The 14876-nt window shown below is 41.3% G+C and overlaps 3 protein-coding genes across 6 annotated transcripts in view; all 3 read left to right on the top strand.

Moving 5' to 3' along the window:
- The first annotated feature begins 163 nt into the window (after positions 1 to 163).
- On the top strand, positions 164 to 4251 carry nabp1a (nucleic acid binding protein 1a). Of its 2 annotated transcripts, none has more exons than XM_040027647.1 (6): positions 164 to 1213; positions 1436 to 1574; positions 1674 to 1745; positions 2131 to 2215; positions 2400 to 2451; positions 3001 to 4251. In XM_040027647.1, the coding sequence occupies exons 1-6, from the start codon at positions 1120 to 1122 to the stop codon at positions 3201 to 3203; spliced, it is 645 nt and encodes a 214-aa protein (XP_039883581.1). In that variant the 5' UTR covers positions 164 to 1119; the 3' UTR covers positions 3204 to 4251. The 2 variants fall into 2 exon arrangements, with proteins under 2 accessions (XP_039883581.1, XP_039883579.1); XM_040027645.1 differs by having other exon boundaries at positions 165 to 1213; positions 2400 to 2469.
- A 280-nt stretch (positions 4252 to 4531) lies between these two features.
- On the top strand, positions 4532 to 9143 carry LOC120730970 (C-X-C chemokine receptor type 2-like). Its single transcript, XM_040027644.1, has 2 exons — positions 4532 to 7428; positions 7529 to 9143. Exons 1-2 carry the CDS (start codon positions 7422 to 7424, stop codon positions 8602 to 8604), a joined length of 1083 nt encoding a protein of 360 aa, XP_039883578.1. The 5' UTR covers positions 4532 to 7421; the 3' UTR covers positions 8605 to 9143.
- Positions 9144 to 12412: 3269 nt separating this feature from the next.
- spegb (striated muscle enriched protein kinase b) overlaps positions 12413 to 14876 on the top strand; it is a 41102-nt gene continuing 38638 nt past the window's right edge. For all 3 annotated transcript variants that reach the window (XM_040027636.1, XM_040027635.1, XM_040027634.1), the window contains exon 1: positions 12413 to 13449. In XM_040027636.1, the coding sequence (XP_039883570.1) occupies positions 13032 to 13449 (418 nt within the window). In that variant the 5' untranslated portion in view covers positions 12413 to 13031. The remainder of the gene's footprint in view (positions 13450 to 14876) is intronic.

Raw genomic sequence — 14876 nt, 5'->3', positions numbered from 1 at the left:
TTGGATGCAGTATCTTACAAGAATACAACTATACAATTGTTCTCTATATATTGATTTGTCTATATAAAATCACATTAAAATATACTTTTACGAATATACCCCTTCGCCGTGTAGAACAATGGAATCGTCCGGTGGAGATAAAACTGACCGGCAGTACAGCTGACGTAGTTTTTGGGGCATTGTTCAAGAAGGTTAAACCGTGTAGTTTGCAGTGTGTACAGTTTTTTTAAAAAATAGCGTTTTGGGGGCCGTAGTATTTAGGGATTAATACCTCGGACATTTAACAATAAGTGTTGTTCGAACAACAGCAACGTTACTGGGGCTACAGATAGTTAAAAATAGACACACTAGTCGTATAACAAAGCATTTGGCCAGACTGCGCGCTAACAAGGCTAACAGTTCTTTATACTTACAAAAGGCACACAAAGGAAATGCGGTCGATTAGTTTAAAAGCATTAAAAAGAAGTGTCTAAATGATCGAGTGGGTCTACTAAAAAAGGCTAGAAGTACAGGCAGCACATTAAGCTGTGATGTAACTTGCAGTCAGTGGAGTGGTATTTGTTAAAACAGGAACCTCAGATTGAACCAGCGATTCTGGATTTGTCAGCCTATTGGTATCTGATTTCGAAACATCGTTTTGAGTACTTGATAGCTACTTTGCAACGGATTCTACGTTAGCTAATTTTATGAGAAGAATGAAGCTGACATTATGGCGATAATCGCGAAAAACGAGATATCCAGACACTCGTATTCTGAAACTAAAATAAGGTAGCTAACTGGGAGCTAGCAAACATTTAGCGAATTGTTCCTTAGCGGAGCTATCTTGTCACCCTGCTAGTGTCAGTTAGCTGTGAAGAGTATAGTTGTCCTTCACCACTGTCACAAGCGTTTGTGTGAAGTTTAACGTGGGTTATCTAAGGCGCTGGTCCCCTGTGTTTTATGTTATAAACAGTTAAGATACGTGTTAGAAGTAGTAAGGCTGACAGGCTAACTAGTTAGCTAAGCTGAAGCTAACGGTTTTAGCTCCCCATTACATAGTAACGACAGTTATAGCTGCTGAGTTTGAGTGACAGGAAGAGAGACATCAGTGGTCCGTTTTTTCCACCCTCGACACTAATAATGGCAGCACCAACAAACGAGGCCTTGTTTTTGATAAAGGATGTGAAGCCTGGCTCGAAAAATTTGAATATCGTGTTCATCGTTTTGGAAATAGGTGAGTAGTTAGACTGTGAGGCTAAAGCGGTCTCTCCCTACACCAACTCGTGCTCCTTTTTCTTAAAGGGACCGGCAGCTTTGCTGTGAAAGCCATGAGAGATACAGCCTAAATACAGTGAGGCTTTGATTTAATACTGTTCTATGTGAAAGTTAAGAGTTGGCCTCTGGTAGAGCTATTTGTACCTTGAGTCTTTTTTTTTTTTTTTTTTTTTTTTGTTAGGTCGAGTAACCAAAACGAAAGATGGCCATGAGGTGCGCTCATGCAAGGTGGCAGACAAGAGCGGTAGCATAGCTATCTCCGTTTGGGATGAACTCGGCAGCCTTATTCAGCCAGGGGACATCATCAAGCTAACCAGAGGGTAAGACTGCGGATGTAGAAATCTTCAATGTTGCCAGAGAGATCGGTGTTTGCATATTTTGTATGTCTGCACCAGTTCAACCTGGTATTTCTCTGCTAGCTATGCATCTATATGGAAAGGCTGCCTGACCTTATACACTGGAAGAGGAGGAGATCTACAGAAGATTGGAGAGTAAGTAGATGGTCACACACATCTATTTATGTAATGCTCCGGTCCCTCTTGGAATTCTGCTTAGCGTATCACTCTGTTCCAGAGTCATGCTTTGTAAAATGCAATGGTAACAGGACAGTTTTAAAACACAGTCAAGCATTTTAATACATTTCACAAAATATGATTGGAGCATTTTTGAAGTTTATTTCTAAAGCGAATAAAATTTCATTTTATAAGTTTGCACACTGACCTCTACTACAGTACAGTTTGTGGTTGTTACACTCTGGCTTTCCCTTGGGTGATAAAGTGTGAATAGTGGGGCATTTCTTCATAAGGATGAGTGCAATACAGCTGATGGCTGAAACTATCATACAAGATGATTAAATGTTCTCTAATATCTTTCCAGATTCTGTATGGTGTATTCAGAAGTGCCCAACTTCAGTGAACCAAACCCAGAGCTGCTAGCCCAAGCAAACCAGCAAAACAAGTCTGTGAGTACTCTTAGGAAACTGGCCAGCCGGTGCAGACCCCTCAAGAACACTTTGGTTGTCCTGTTCTCACGCAGATCTGTGCATTTCCCCAAATAAATCAAGCTAAACTATCTTCTGCAAGCTTTCTGCATGCCTCAGTCTAAGTGAAAATATATTTAAGGTGGCCTTCCTCTTTGTCTACCAGGGGAAGCCTGACCAGAATCAGAGGGGGAACTCTCCACCCAATCAGAATTCAGGTACATCTGCCCCACCAGGTCAGTGTATTTTCCTAATGCAAATTTTGAGTTAACTACAAGCTGACTGATGACTTGTGTGCATGTGTTACGTAATGGTACACTTTGATGCTAACATTGGGTTTGTTGTTGTAGTCACCTGCATTTACAAAGCTTTATGTCTGTACTGATGGAGCCTCAAAAACTCAGATTCCAGACAGGGACTGGCATAAGGCGAAGCAGCTAAAAGAAGTTCGTCTGTCATCAATTGAATTATTCACAAATGTGCTTAATAATCTTTTAAGGGATGAAAAGGCTGGCATTTCAAGGGTTATGTAATTTTCTCACTTAGTTTAGTTTTAACTAGAGTTAAAACACAACTTGGTGGTAAAATAAAGAAAATGCACCAGACATGAGGTGGCAATCATGAGCTCGCTTCTAACAAATGACTCATGTTGTGATTTTAAAAGGAAGAAGGTGACCTGTTAAAACAAAACACACTTCAGTCGCACCCACAAATGTGAGACAAAAAACTGAAATGAGTGAGGACTGACTCGTGTTTCTAACCTGCAGGTAACGGTGCCATGCCGCCATATGCCAACAATAATCAACCACCTGGTGCACCCCGTGACCCCACGTTTGGGAACGTCGGGCGGCCCAATGGACGGTCGCCTGGCAACGGTGCCCCTTCGGTTACTGCTGCTGGAGCCCCACCAGCTACAAAGTCCTCAGTTACAATTAGCAACGGCAGGGACCCACGACGTGCCAAAAGATGAAATTGGGGGTTAGAAGGTGCAGGGGAGGGTGGTATGTGAGAAATCTATGGACGTCACCATTTACCCCCCTCTTACAGCTTTCCGACCTGTCTGCCCCGTCTTCATCACAGCCTGTGTTGGCTATAAAAAAAACAAAACAAAACAACTGACTACTTGCAGAATTTCTTTCTTTTTTTTAATCCAGGCTAACATGATCAGATGTGTCGTCTGTCATCCGTAGTGCAGGTAGTGCTCTCATAAGCAGCACAGTGTGATTATGATCTACCACTTTATGCGTTTTCAGGGCTTCTTAGATAGTCGCGACCTGGTGTGGCTGAGGTGTGGGCAGCTTCCCAGTCTGCACCCTTCTTCTTCAAGTTGCCAGTTCTGTGCCAGTGTTACCCCCCCCAACTCCCAAACAAACACCAACCTGAACCCTTGCCCTCTTCATGTTCTTTAAAACTATACACCCTACTTGAACACTTGATGCACTTTCTTCTCTTAATTTATGTCGAGGCTTAGCTGTCATTTAATTCAGGAAATCAGTTTCTGCTTTATTTAGTTTTTTAGAGGAAAAAAAAAAGGCCTTAAGTTGTGAAAATAAGTAGTTGAACTGACTGCCCACGTGAAACTCTTCAAACCAAACTGTTTTCTGAAGTGACTGTGTGAAAGGAAAGGTGTTAGTTTTGAGTTTTAATTATTGGTAGGTAGACTGATAGTGAACGGTTTCTTTTTTTTCTTTTCAATAAGACATGTTTTGTTGTTTTCTTTCTTTCTCTTTTTTTTCTTTGTTGGCCATCAACTGTACCTTTAGGGACCACTTAAATACTGGCAAAAACAGTTCACCAAATAAATTTTAGAGCAATTTTCTGTCACATTTGCTTTTCTGTAGTCTGTTTGAGAGCTTGAGTTACTCGTACTGTCGCTGATATATTCTTACACTGCAGTTTAAAGCCTACATGAGAAGTGTTCAGGGGCCTGAATGCACATCACCCCAAAAGACTCATCGTCCTGTAAACATGCTGCCACCTCTATTAAAGCTCCACACTGCCACCAACGGCAAAATAAACCTACTTTCTGCTCATCATTGCACTCTACAGCACCATCTAGTGCCCAGATTGATAAATTATGTTATTTTTGGACATGCCTTCGCATGATTTGCTTTGCCCAGACAATGGTTACTTTACCGTTTTACTTTTCTTTACTTCAGGTTTTTGGCGAGATCGCTCAAGCAGAAGTGGAACTGGAGTTTTATTGTTTAACTTCCTTTATCATAGTTGGGTTAGGACCCTTATGTCTGTACAAATGAAAGCATTTGCATTAAGAATTGTTTTGAAGCAATGTGTTGCTTTCGACAAAACCCTGTCTTCATATCCTCTGTTGCACCAAGCACCTAAACGTTATGGCCTCAGGATGGCGCAATTTCCCAGTCTCACTTTTCTGACGCACTTGTGGTTTTTCTCTTTTTATTTTTTTTTTGTTTGATTCTTACTCTCTATGTCAAAAGGTTAAGGGCCTTTCACATTAGTTTACGTACATGTACACTTCAAGCTGCACAAAAACACCAGGACACCACCTTTGTCTTCTGTGTGCACAAGTGGAACAAAAGTGTAGTTGCCTGTAGAGGCCAGCTGTTTGATCCGTGTGCTGCTGGGACTACAAGAGATCCCCAAAGCAGCTGTAGGAGTGTTTTGGGGTTTTTTTTTTTTAGTCTAAACTGTCAAACAGCTGGACTTCACGTCATATTTAAAGTAAGACAAATTTAGGGTATCAAACCTCATTGTAGGGTGAACTTAGATCCTGAGCACCTGCATAAAGATAAATTTAAATATGCCCGTCCCCGAATCATCGTCTTTCCACTGAATGTCTTTATTTTAATTTCAGCAAAGTGGGAAATGCACAAAATCCCCTTTGAATAAGCAGCTCTTAAATACATTAGCACTGCACATCCAACTTGTCTTTACTAAAATTGCAAATTTCATTTGCAAGAGTTTCTCCCCCCGTGGAGAAAAATCTGTTGAGTTTAAATAACCTTTATTCAAATTTTTAAACTTCTGTTTTTGTGTGACCTTGAAAAAAAAAAGTTTCCAAACACACAGCACTTCTTCATAATGATTCTGTTTTTGCATCCAGTTCTGTAGTAAAGGAAGATATCTGTCAGCACGACTGTTTGGCCTGTAAGAAGTAAATGTGTAAAATGTATCATTTAATTACTTCAGTATAAATGGCCGCTGGGGAGGATTTTATGTGTGGGGAAAAGCTGTGATTGGATAGGAATCTTCACCAGGATGATTTTTGGCCCCTGGGCCTTATGTTTGACACCCCTGCAATACACCATGCAAGTTAGATTGGCGTGCCAAGTACACTTTGATGTTGCATCTCTGTAATGGGTAACGTTCCTTCCCCCCCATTAAAGTCTTCACAACACAATAAGATCCTGCAAATACAATCCCGTCTCACAGATGATAAAAGTGAGAATCTGTCTGTCATCTTTGATATCAGGCAGGTTTTTTTCAGTGTGGCTCAGTGTTCGGGTTAGTGAGTCTAGATTTCTGCTGCACATTCCCACTGTATCTTAGAGCATCTAAGTTTACCTGGTCCAGAATTGCAAAGTAAATCCAATCAAACAACCCATCAGTTTTAACATCCCTAATCCAAAAGATTATTTTTAACAGCTCCTGATACACTAATCCTGTTCTCAATCAGAGGTCGAGGCTCATTTCAAATATTTAAAGCGCTGTTTCAGAATTCATTTCTGTGTTGCCCATGTGTTGTAATCACTTGTTCATTTTACTGTAACTCTATATTTCTACTTTTATTTACCAAGATGTGTTTTTTTCTTAGTCTTTTTTTGCAATCATGTCACTGCTGAGCACCTTTCAAAGAACTATTTTTTAAAGTTATTTTATTATTTTTTTCAAAGAACCATATGTTCAAAACATGTTTATGATAAAAGCCGAGAGCTTGTGACACTGGAAGTTGACACACACATGAGAAGTGTGGCAGGAAATGTGATCTTAGACACTCGTGTTGACAAAGAATGTGATGAGCTGGGAACTTCCTCAGTGTTTGATCAGAAGTCTAGTAGCGTCATGTGATTTGTCATATTTTAGATTTGTACCGACAGAAGCCGACGTGAGGATTTCAACCTGTTACATCAATAAATTTTCAACATATCGACTAATTTAAAAAAAATTTTGAACACATACAAAATCATTTGTATAGGATTCTAAACTGAGTCGGAAAAGGTGGAGCAATGTTGTGGTGTGTTTTGCTTCATTTTGTATTTTACCCCTCGGCCTGAAAGGCTATTGTCAAGTTTACTGGAAATCTTTTGAACACAACAGCTCTAGAAGCAGGCCACGTAGGATTTTCTTAAGCCACACCATTGGTTTATTTACAAAGAAGGATCTCTTATCAGCCTCACATGCTGACAGCTTCACTGCATCTACTGACAATCTCTTTTGGGAATCTGGCAACCCTGATACAACTGATGTATAACCTGTAGCTATACCAGCACCACTGTGCACTCAGGTGCACGACATTCAAGGCTTTTCCCCAATCTGCATTCACTGAATTATCATCATGACGGTAACCCTTCTGCTGTCAGATTGCTGTAACTGTTCGTATTTTCAGGCCAGGGCACAGGTTGATGGTTGCGGTAAAAGATGATCTGGCAACTCCTAAAGATCCTACTGTCGACAGGCTGAACGGTACCCCAGGCTTTTTTCCCTTATTTTCCCATTTTTTCTGTATACGGCTTACACGATCGCGATGCATGGAACAAAACAAAACAAACAGTGTTTTTTTATTTCACAGATTTCACAGACCACATCAACAAGTGGTTTCCGTTTCAATTTTGCCTCCAGTGTGACAGTAATCCCATGACACAGTGATTCACATCATGGGCCTGGGTTTGTTTTGGGGGAAGCACTGTGGTTTAGCAACAACAACAAAACAAAGACTATTAAAAATACTCTGTAATGATGTATTAAAAAGAAAAAACAACAACACATGAAGCTGTAAAAAGAAATAAATGACAGTGACGTTGTGCTATATGCTTGCAGCTATGTGTAAACGGACTTCCTTCATGTTTGGATTCTTGAGCAAATCAAAGTCTGTGTGTGTGACGCAAACAGGAAAATGGACCTGATGGGAGGGGTCTAGAGGGATACATCATTTAGGAGACAAATGCCTTCGTGTGACACATTCGGTGCGTCCCGCTGAGAAGACATCACAATGACTGGTGAGTTTTTTCATCCTCGGAGTATGAACTTAAATCTGTTTGGGAAAAGTCTTTGTAATAATTTAATGCTTTCTTTTCTTTTTTTCTTTTTTGTCCTCAGAACCAAACTCATCATTGTCCTGGGAGGATTTTGGTGCCATTTACGATGCTCTGAACTTTAGCTATAATTACACAGACTTTTTCCTTGACCCCGCCACCCAGCCCTGTAGCTTTCACACCATCTCAGATACTGTGATGATTGTTGTCAGTGTCTTTTATGTCCTCATCTTTGTGATGGCACTTCCCGGTAACGTGGTGGTGGGGCTGGTGATCAGCTTAAGCAAGCAACCTTTGACCCCTTCTGACCTCTACCTCCTCCACCTGGCGATCGCAGACCTCTTGCTCGCCATCACCCTCCCGTTCTGGGCCACCTCGGTTACTCGGGGCTGGGTATTTGGAGAAGCCATGTGCAAAATAGTCACTATCCTCCAAGAGGTGAGCTTCTACTCAACCATTCTCTTCTTGACTTGCATCAGTGTGGACCGGTACACTGTGATTGTGCGCGCCATGGAGGTTCGTAGGACTAATCGACAGCTGGTCAGCTGGGGAGTTTGTGCCGCCGTCTGGATTGTCGGAGCGCTTCTGTCCCTCCCGGGCTTGTTCAGCTCCACTTTCACCTCTTACAACTCTAGTCACGTACTGTGCACTGAAAAATACGATCCCAGCACTGCTGATGAGTGGCGACTGGCCACCAGAATTCTCCGCCACACTTTGGGTTTTTTCATCCCCCTGGCCATCATGCTGCCCTGCTATGGAATCACCATCCATCGCCTCCTTCACGTCCGTGGGGGGTTTCAACGCCAGCGAGCCATGAAAGTTATCATATTCGTGGTCCTCGCTTTCCTGCTTTGTTGGACGCCGTACCACCTAGTAGTGATAGTGGACACATTTTTCAGGGCAAAGATAGTAGAGTATCAGTGCCCAGCGAGGACAGCAGTGGACCAGGCCATGTTTGTCACCCAGAGTCTGGCCCTGCTTCACAGCTGTTTAAACCCAGTGCTGTACGCTTTCCTGGGAGAGAAATTCAGAAGGAGGCTACGGCAGTTAATGGCAAAGATAGGAATCATTGAAAGATCGTCAACGTCAAGAAGCAGCAGATCTTCGCTGTCATCGGAGCTCATGCCTACAATCATGTGAGAACATCAGAGACACTTGAAACTACTCAGATCAGCTGATCGGGGAGATTTAATGTGGGGATTAAAGTGTGGAAAACTGCTAGTTTTGATAATCCTCATATTTGTACTGCAGCTAATATTTGTCAAAGAAAGACTTCAAAATATTTTTAAATAATTTGTGTAATAATATTATTAGTGTACATGCTTTTTAAGACTTTAGATTCTATTTTATTATTATTTAACTTTGATTTGCTGCACACACTTTTTTGTTTTTCTTTGAGGTTCGTTGAATTCGCCCCGTCATCTTCAATGACGATTCTGAAGAAAGAGAAAATAAAAAATGTCGCGTTTCAACACGACATCGCAGCATTACAACATTAACACTGAGCCCTTGCCAGTGAACTCTGAGTTGCAACAATTCGGCGGTAGATTGTGAAACATCAGTTCATCAATTACATAACATTGAGTTATTTTTATAGAAATGCATTCACATTTTTGTATCTGTATATGGTTGCCATTAACGTCTGTATATATGAGAAATGAATAAAACCATCCACTTTGCTCCTTTGTTTGTGATTGATATGACACCGCAGAGTCATTGGAGGTTTATGTGTTCATTGATCAGCTGAGACACCACAGTCAAATGATGGTGTCTCACAAGGTTCCCACCATTGGGTTAATGGTGTGAACTTTGCTTTTATAGGGGAGAAAAAGCAGAAGTTTTGATGACTGCAGCCACAGAAATGCAGATTTGAAATCGGAGGAGCGATATCTACTCCCTCTTGATTACAGAATGATCAAAAACATCTAATTTACTTGATAACTGACAAGCATGTTGGTTCAATACTGGCACTGGCTGTTGATTTTGCAGAAATAGTGCCAGTTTGGATGATCCACAGAAACTCTTATTTTGCCAGGAAGAACTTGCAGGTGTGCAACTAACCAACTGCTACTGCTGAACTTGTGTCTAACTTTAAATAGTTTTCACAAATCCAGGATGCAAAAGCTATGAAAGTGGATTTTCAAACTTTTTAATCTAACATTTACAGCCCAAAACGTTGCTTTCTTGGGTTTTGTGCTTTTCCTTTTTTCCTACCAGGTGTAAGAGGTTAATTAAAAGGTTCATGTTTTTCTCACTGCCCAGTTCTTACAAGCTTTGTCCTTTTTTACAACAAAACTGCTCCATGTATGTCAGGCTTTTTTGTTTTCATTGCAGCTGAAGTTTGCAGCTTCTTTCAGCATTCATGTATATTGTAAATCAGAATCAGAGACTTTCTTAATCCCGGAGGAAAACTGAGTTGTCATAGCAGCAAATATATCTCAAACATCAGGCACTCGTATAAAATGAGTGTAAAACAGAGATATTGATAGATAAATATTAAGATAAAGAGATAAAGATAGAGGTATAAATATACATATAAATATAAATGGACAAGTACATGTGCAAAGCTAGCATGCTAGCACTAAATGTGTAGCAATACTGGGAGACCGCAGGTTTTTTGAGCTGTTTTGGGCAGGGTTTGTGATAAAAGTACAATTATATACACGATTACACAACTTAAATTTGGGTTTGTTGATGGAAAGCCACTTCCAGATTCAGTTTTTGTGTCAGTTTTATAAGGTTTAACTTTATTTCCTTGTCTATAGAGTGTTGGACATCAGAGTCATAAGTCTCTCACGTCAAACCTTATTAAGTAAACCATTTGTTTGATAAACATCGAACATTAGTAAATAAAATAAAGAAACAAACAAAACAATAAATTCTTTAGGCCCCCTTTGTTTTACAAGAAAAATGTTCGCCCCCCCGCGCGTGCACGCGCGCGCGCACGCACGCACACATCCTCCAACCACACACGCCCATATTTTGCTCCATTGTGGTTTATTTCACAACTCAAACATTTAGTAAACAATTAAGCAAATACAAGTAATCTGCAATAAATTGCAGGTAGTAAGAAAATAAACTACTAACTCTTTTACGCTACGTCCACATTTACACGGCTATTTTTGAAAACGCAGCTGTTTCGTTCACACGTGAACAGCGTTTTGAATCACCGAAAACGGAGATCTTTTTAAAACTCCTTTTTTGCGTGTACATGTGAACAAGGAATACAGAGTTCGCCAGGCAACTCAAAGGTATGTGCCCTTTTTCACGTCACGCTGTGCGCCACGTTATTGTTTACATGAGATGAATTGCAGAATGGCAGATAGAGACAAAATACCGTTTCTGTTAATCTGACTATCTTCAGGTTTTACAGCTTACATATAAACAGGCAGCTATTGTCCCTCCATTTACAAAGGCAGAGGCGTCACAGTGTGATTATGTTTGTGTAGTTGTTTTTTTTCCCCTGTGTAATAATATTCAACATTGCTATCAAATCAAAAAAATGCCTCTCTGTGCAAAATGGGTTTAAAAACAAACAACTGTGGGATACTGTTTGTCTGTGATTTGAACCGGGGGACAAATCGTGGCAGGATCAGCCTGATGTTATTTGTATCCCGCTGTAACTTTACTGTATAAAGCGCTAACATCTCCAAAATGTCAGGAGTAGTTAGTCATTACAACAAGTGTTTGTGAACTAAAAATCAAGAATGTGGGATACTGTTGCCATGGCTCTGCGCCGCCCCCCCCTCCCTAGGGGGCGGGCCCCACACTTTGGGAAGGTCTGCTTTAGGGCATGTCGACATTTCCCATTTCCAAGGCAAACTTACGATGCTGAAAATGCAAATGCAACTTCAGGCTTGATAATTAGAGCTCGACTGATAAAGACTTTTTAAGATGCTGATATTAAATTGATATTTAAAAAGCCAATATCCTGGGAAATATCAGCTGATAGTTGTTAAGTCCATGATTCAGACACATCAATCATGAACAGATGTCTCCACCATTTGTTTCGTGTAGTTACTTGTTTCCACAGTGCGTGTCAGGTACTTCAAACATGTGTATTGCCAGCAGGGAAGTTCCAGAGGGCCCACTGGTGGGCAAACTTTGTACCATCAACACTTATAACACTCAATATCAGTCATAAATTACAGATGGTAAACTGAATGTAATGACTAATAGAAAAATAAGACCAGCCACTAAAGGATTTTTAAGAACAACACCGATAGAAGTATTTGGTGATTTAAAAAAACAGATATTCCGATAAACCCACAGATATTTTTTCTTTTGACCTAACATTTGTGACCGTAATAAATTGACTTGTTTAAGGTCTACCTTAACTAGATGTTGCAAAGTCCTGTGCGTTGGAAGTGCCAACTGGAGGGCAAGCTATGCAACATTAACACTCACGCTAATATTTTTTTAATATATGATCTATGGTTTCTGAAAACAATGTGCACAGTTTTGCTACGTTTTTTTTTGGGGGGGGGGGGATTATGCGACATACCAGCCAACATCAGCCAACAGGTTAGCACCTCTGACGCCACCTCAGCTACCTTTGCTACTAAATACTTAAGGATTCCTAAAATATTTGATTCATTGGTCCAACTTTTGCCTCACATAATTATTCCAATGATAAATTTGTTTTGAATGATACACATGAAATTTGACACCTTACACATAATGGGGGGGGGGGGATGTCAGACTCTGTGACTTAGAAATTGAACATATGCCCCATGCAGACCGTCTGGTGTACCAAGTGTTGCGCCACCTCACATGTTCTACTGACCTCAGGTTGGCTAAAAATTACAAGGGGGCGGGAGCCCAGCAGTGAGTGGTCAGATGGTTCAGCATGCAGCTGTCGTTCTAAGACTTGCTGGGCTGTGACTGTCATTTCCCCTGACTGGTAGAGCTAAGGGGAGATCATGAGTGGGGCGGTTTAACTCATGGGATAAGGTGGGAGGGGAGGGGGCACTGTGCGACTCACCGGAGAGGACTTGATGCTTCCATTCAACCAGAAGCCAACCAAGAAACACTCTCAAGGCCACCAGGAATAAAGAGGAATCTCACTGAAGACTTTCACACAATGCTGAGTGAATGCGTTACACACTTCTGGGAACTGGTTACAAAAGTTTGAAAAGTCAGAGAAGACCACGAAAAGAAGGGGGAGAAGCAACCGTCACTTCTAACAGACAAGTCCAGGGAGCCGTTAATGCAACATGATCCAGTAGGTCTTGCCCTAAAAATACCTTCAGGCAGGAGAGCGGCAGCTATCTCTATCTGCTTAATTACCTGGTGATCAACAATTTCTTTTTCTTCTTCAAACAACAGCTGCGGTTAGAGAACAGCAATTCAAGGAGCACTTAATCTTATTGACGTGTTTCTAAAGTAAAAGTAAAATGAATTTATCTCTCCAATGTTCAAAAACATGAACGCCATGTTAACTGTAATGTATGTGTGTATGTGTGTAACCTATAGCCTCTAATGCCCTTTTAAGGCATGACTACGGCTTGCTAAGACAAGGCCCAGGTAGTGATATAATCATAAAGTCCAGGTAGACAGTTTTAGCCATGAGAAAAGCTGAGGTGCAAATGACCCTGAAAAAAGGGGCAGATGAAGCAGGGGCACCACCAAGTCCCATCATCCCCCCAAAACGGTCCAAAGCGAGCCCAGACCAAGTTGTCCCGGAACCTCAAGGACCTGGTTACCACACCCCAACCCCACCGGTTTTTACACGGAAAATGAGGAACGCTGCCGTGGGGACAGGCTGTGACATCCGTCTGAAGGTGACTGTGGCTGGAGATCCACAGCCTTCCCTGTATTGGTACCATAACGATGAACTCCTCAACATGGAGAACCAAGAGTACGGAGGGCTATGGATTAGGGATTGCAAACCGAGTGATGCTGGTCTCTACACCTGCATTGCCAACAATCACCTGGGAGAGGCTCGGAGCAGCGCTGTGCTTGCTGTACTGGATCTGGGTGAAGGTAATATCCATCTGTCTAAAGGTTTACTTCAGACTGAATAGCTTTTTCTGGATTCACTTTGCAGGTTTTGACATGTGAAAATCCACTAAAACATATTTTATACCACACTTTTCCAAAAGTAACCTTCAAATTAATTAGAAAAAACCCTCCAGTTTTCCCTTAAAAGTCCACTATGGTGCTTGATTGGTTCCTGAGCCTTTAGAATATCAGTAATCTCTATAAACAACCATCTGCAAATGAATATGCAGAATATGAAAGCAAAGGACAAGGTTTTCATGACAAGAAGCTTTCATGATTTCCATTTGCAGTCTGATTATAGACCATCTTCCTCTGACCAGTCTGCAGCTAAACAGCGCACATGGAGAGCAAAATAGCAACTGCATTTGCTAAAAATCAATCTCAAATGTGTCCATGCAGCTTTTAAAAATGTAGCTGCACGTATTGATGCACGACTGATGGCAGAAGCAAATGTCTGAAAGTTATTTTTAATGGAAGCCAACAAATCTAGCTACAAACTTGTTGCTACGTGCTGCCCGTGACAAGTCAAAGCTTCAACAATTTTTCAATGCTGGTGGTGAAGTGTCAGTCATCGTATACATCCATGTTTTGCACATGTACACAAGGACAGGGATGACGTGCTAGAGCAGCCGCTGATCCGTCTGTGAATCTATTCCACCAGGGTTGGAGTTGCAGTTAATATTCCAAAAAGGATGCAAGTTGCTCCATAGGCTTCATTGTCACAAGATCATTATTATAGCTCACCGTTCCTTTCAATGTTAAATCAGTTTATATCATTATCATTTCACTCAAGGTCAGTGCATGGCACTGTGATCGAAGCTGAGATTGAGGCAAAACACTTAAAATATAATCGCAAAATCAGATAATAAAGAATAAACTTATACGCACAAACAGCCAAATGCAGTGTGTGCTTGCAAAGCATATTGTTTTTCTTCGATGTTCTGTCCTGCTGAAGCGTGCAGTCAGATACAAGTATAGTCTCCCTGTGTGGTGCATTGTTGTTTGAGAAAAGCATGTAGTGGAAAAGCTGAATTTCCACCATGCATGCTGAAAATAAACCACCCTTAAGCCAGCCGCTGCTTTTGACCGATTTAGCTGAGGTGAGTCCCTGAGAATGCATTACAGTTAGATTCCTCAATGTCTAACTGGAGACGCTCCGGAGGCCGGTGCAATGCATTCTTATCAACAAAAACCTCTTCTCATGCTTCTTGTCATCCCCGGCACTGATCTAAATTCAGCTCACCTGAGTGCTTTGACCACCTCAGCTGCTTTGAAAAATGGCATTAGCGGCTCCTCAAATTTGCCCTTCATATATCAGCCCCAGCATTTGTCATTGTTCTGCAGTGCTCAGCACCAGTGTGTAGGGAAACTCTTGCTTAAGTTTCTAACTGCCCTTTCCTGCTGTTAGA

This window comes from Simochromis diagramma, unplaced genomic scaffold (assembly GCF_900408965.1).
Source record: "Simochromis diagramma unplaced genomic scaffold, fSimDia1.1 OVJJ01000343.1, whole genome shotgun sequence".
Lineage (NCBI taxonomy): Eukaryota > Metazoa > Chordata > Actinopteri > Cichliformes > Cichlidae > Simochromis > Simochromis diagramma.
The sequence above is the reverse complement of the archived record's forward strand: the minus strand, read 5'-3'. Positions and strand labels throughout refer to the sequence as shown.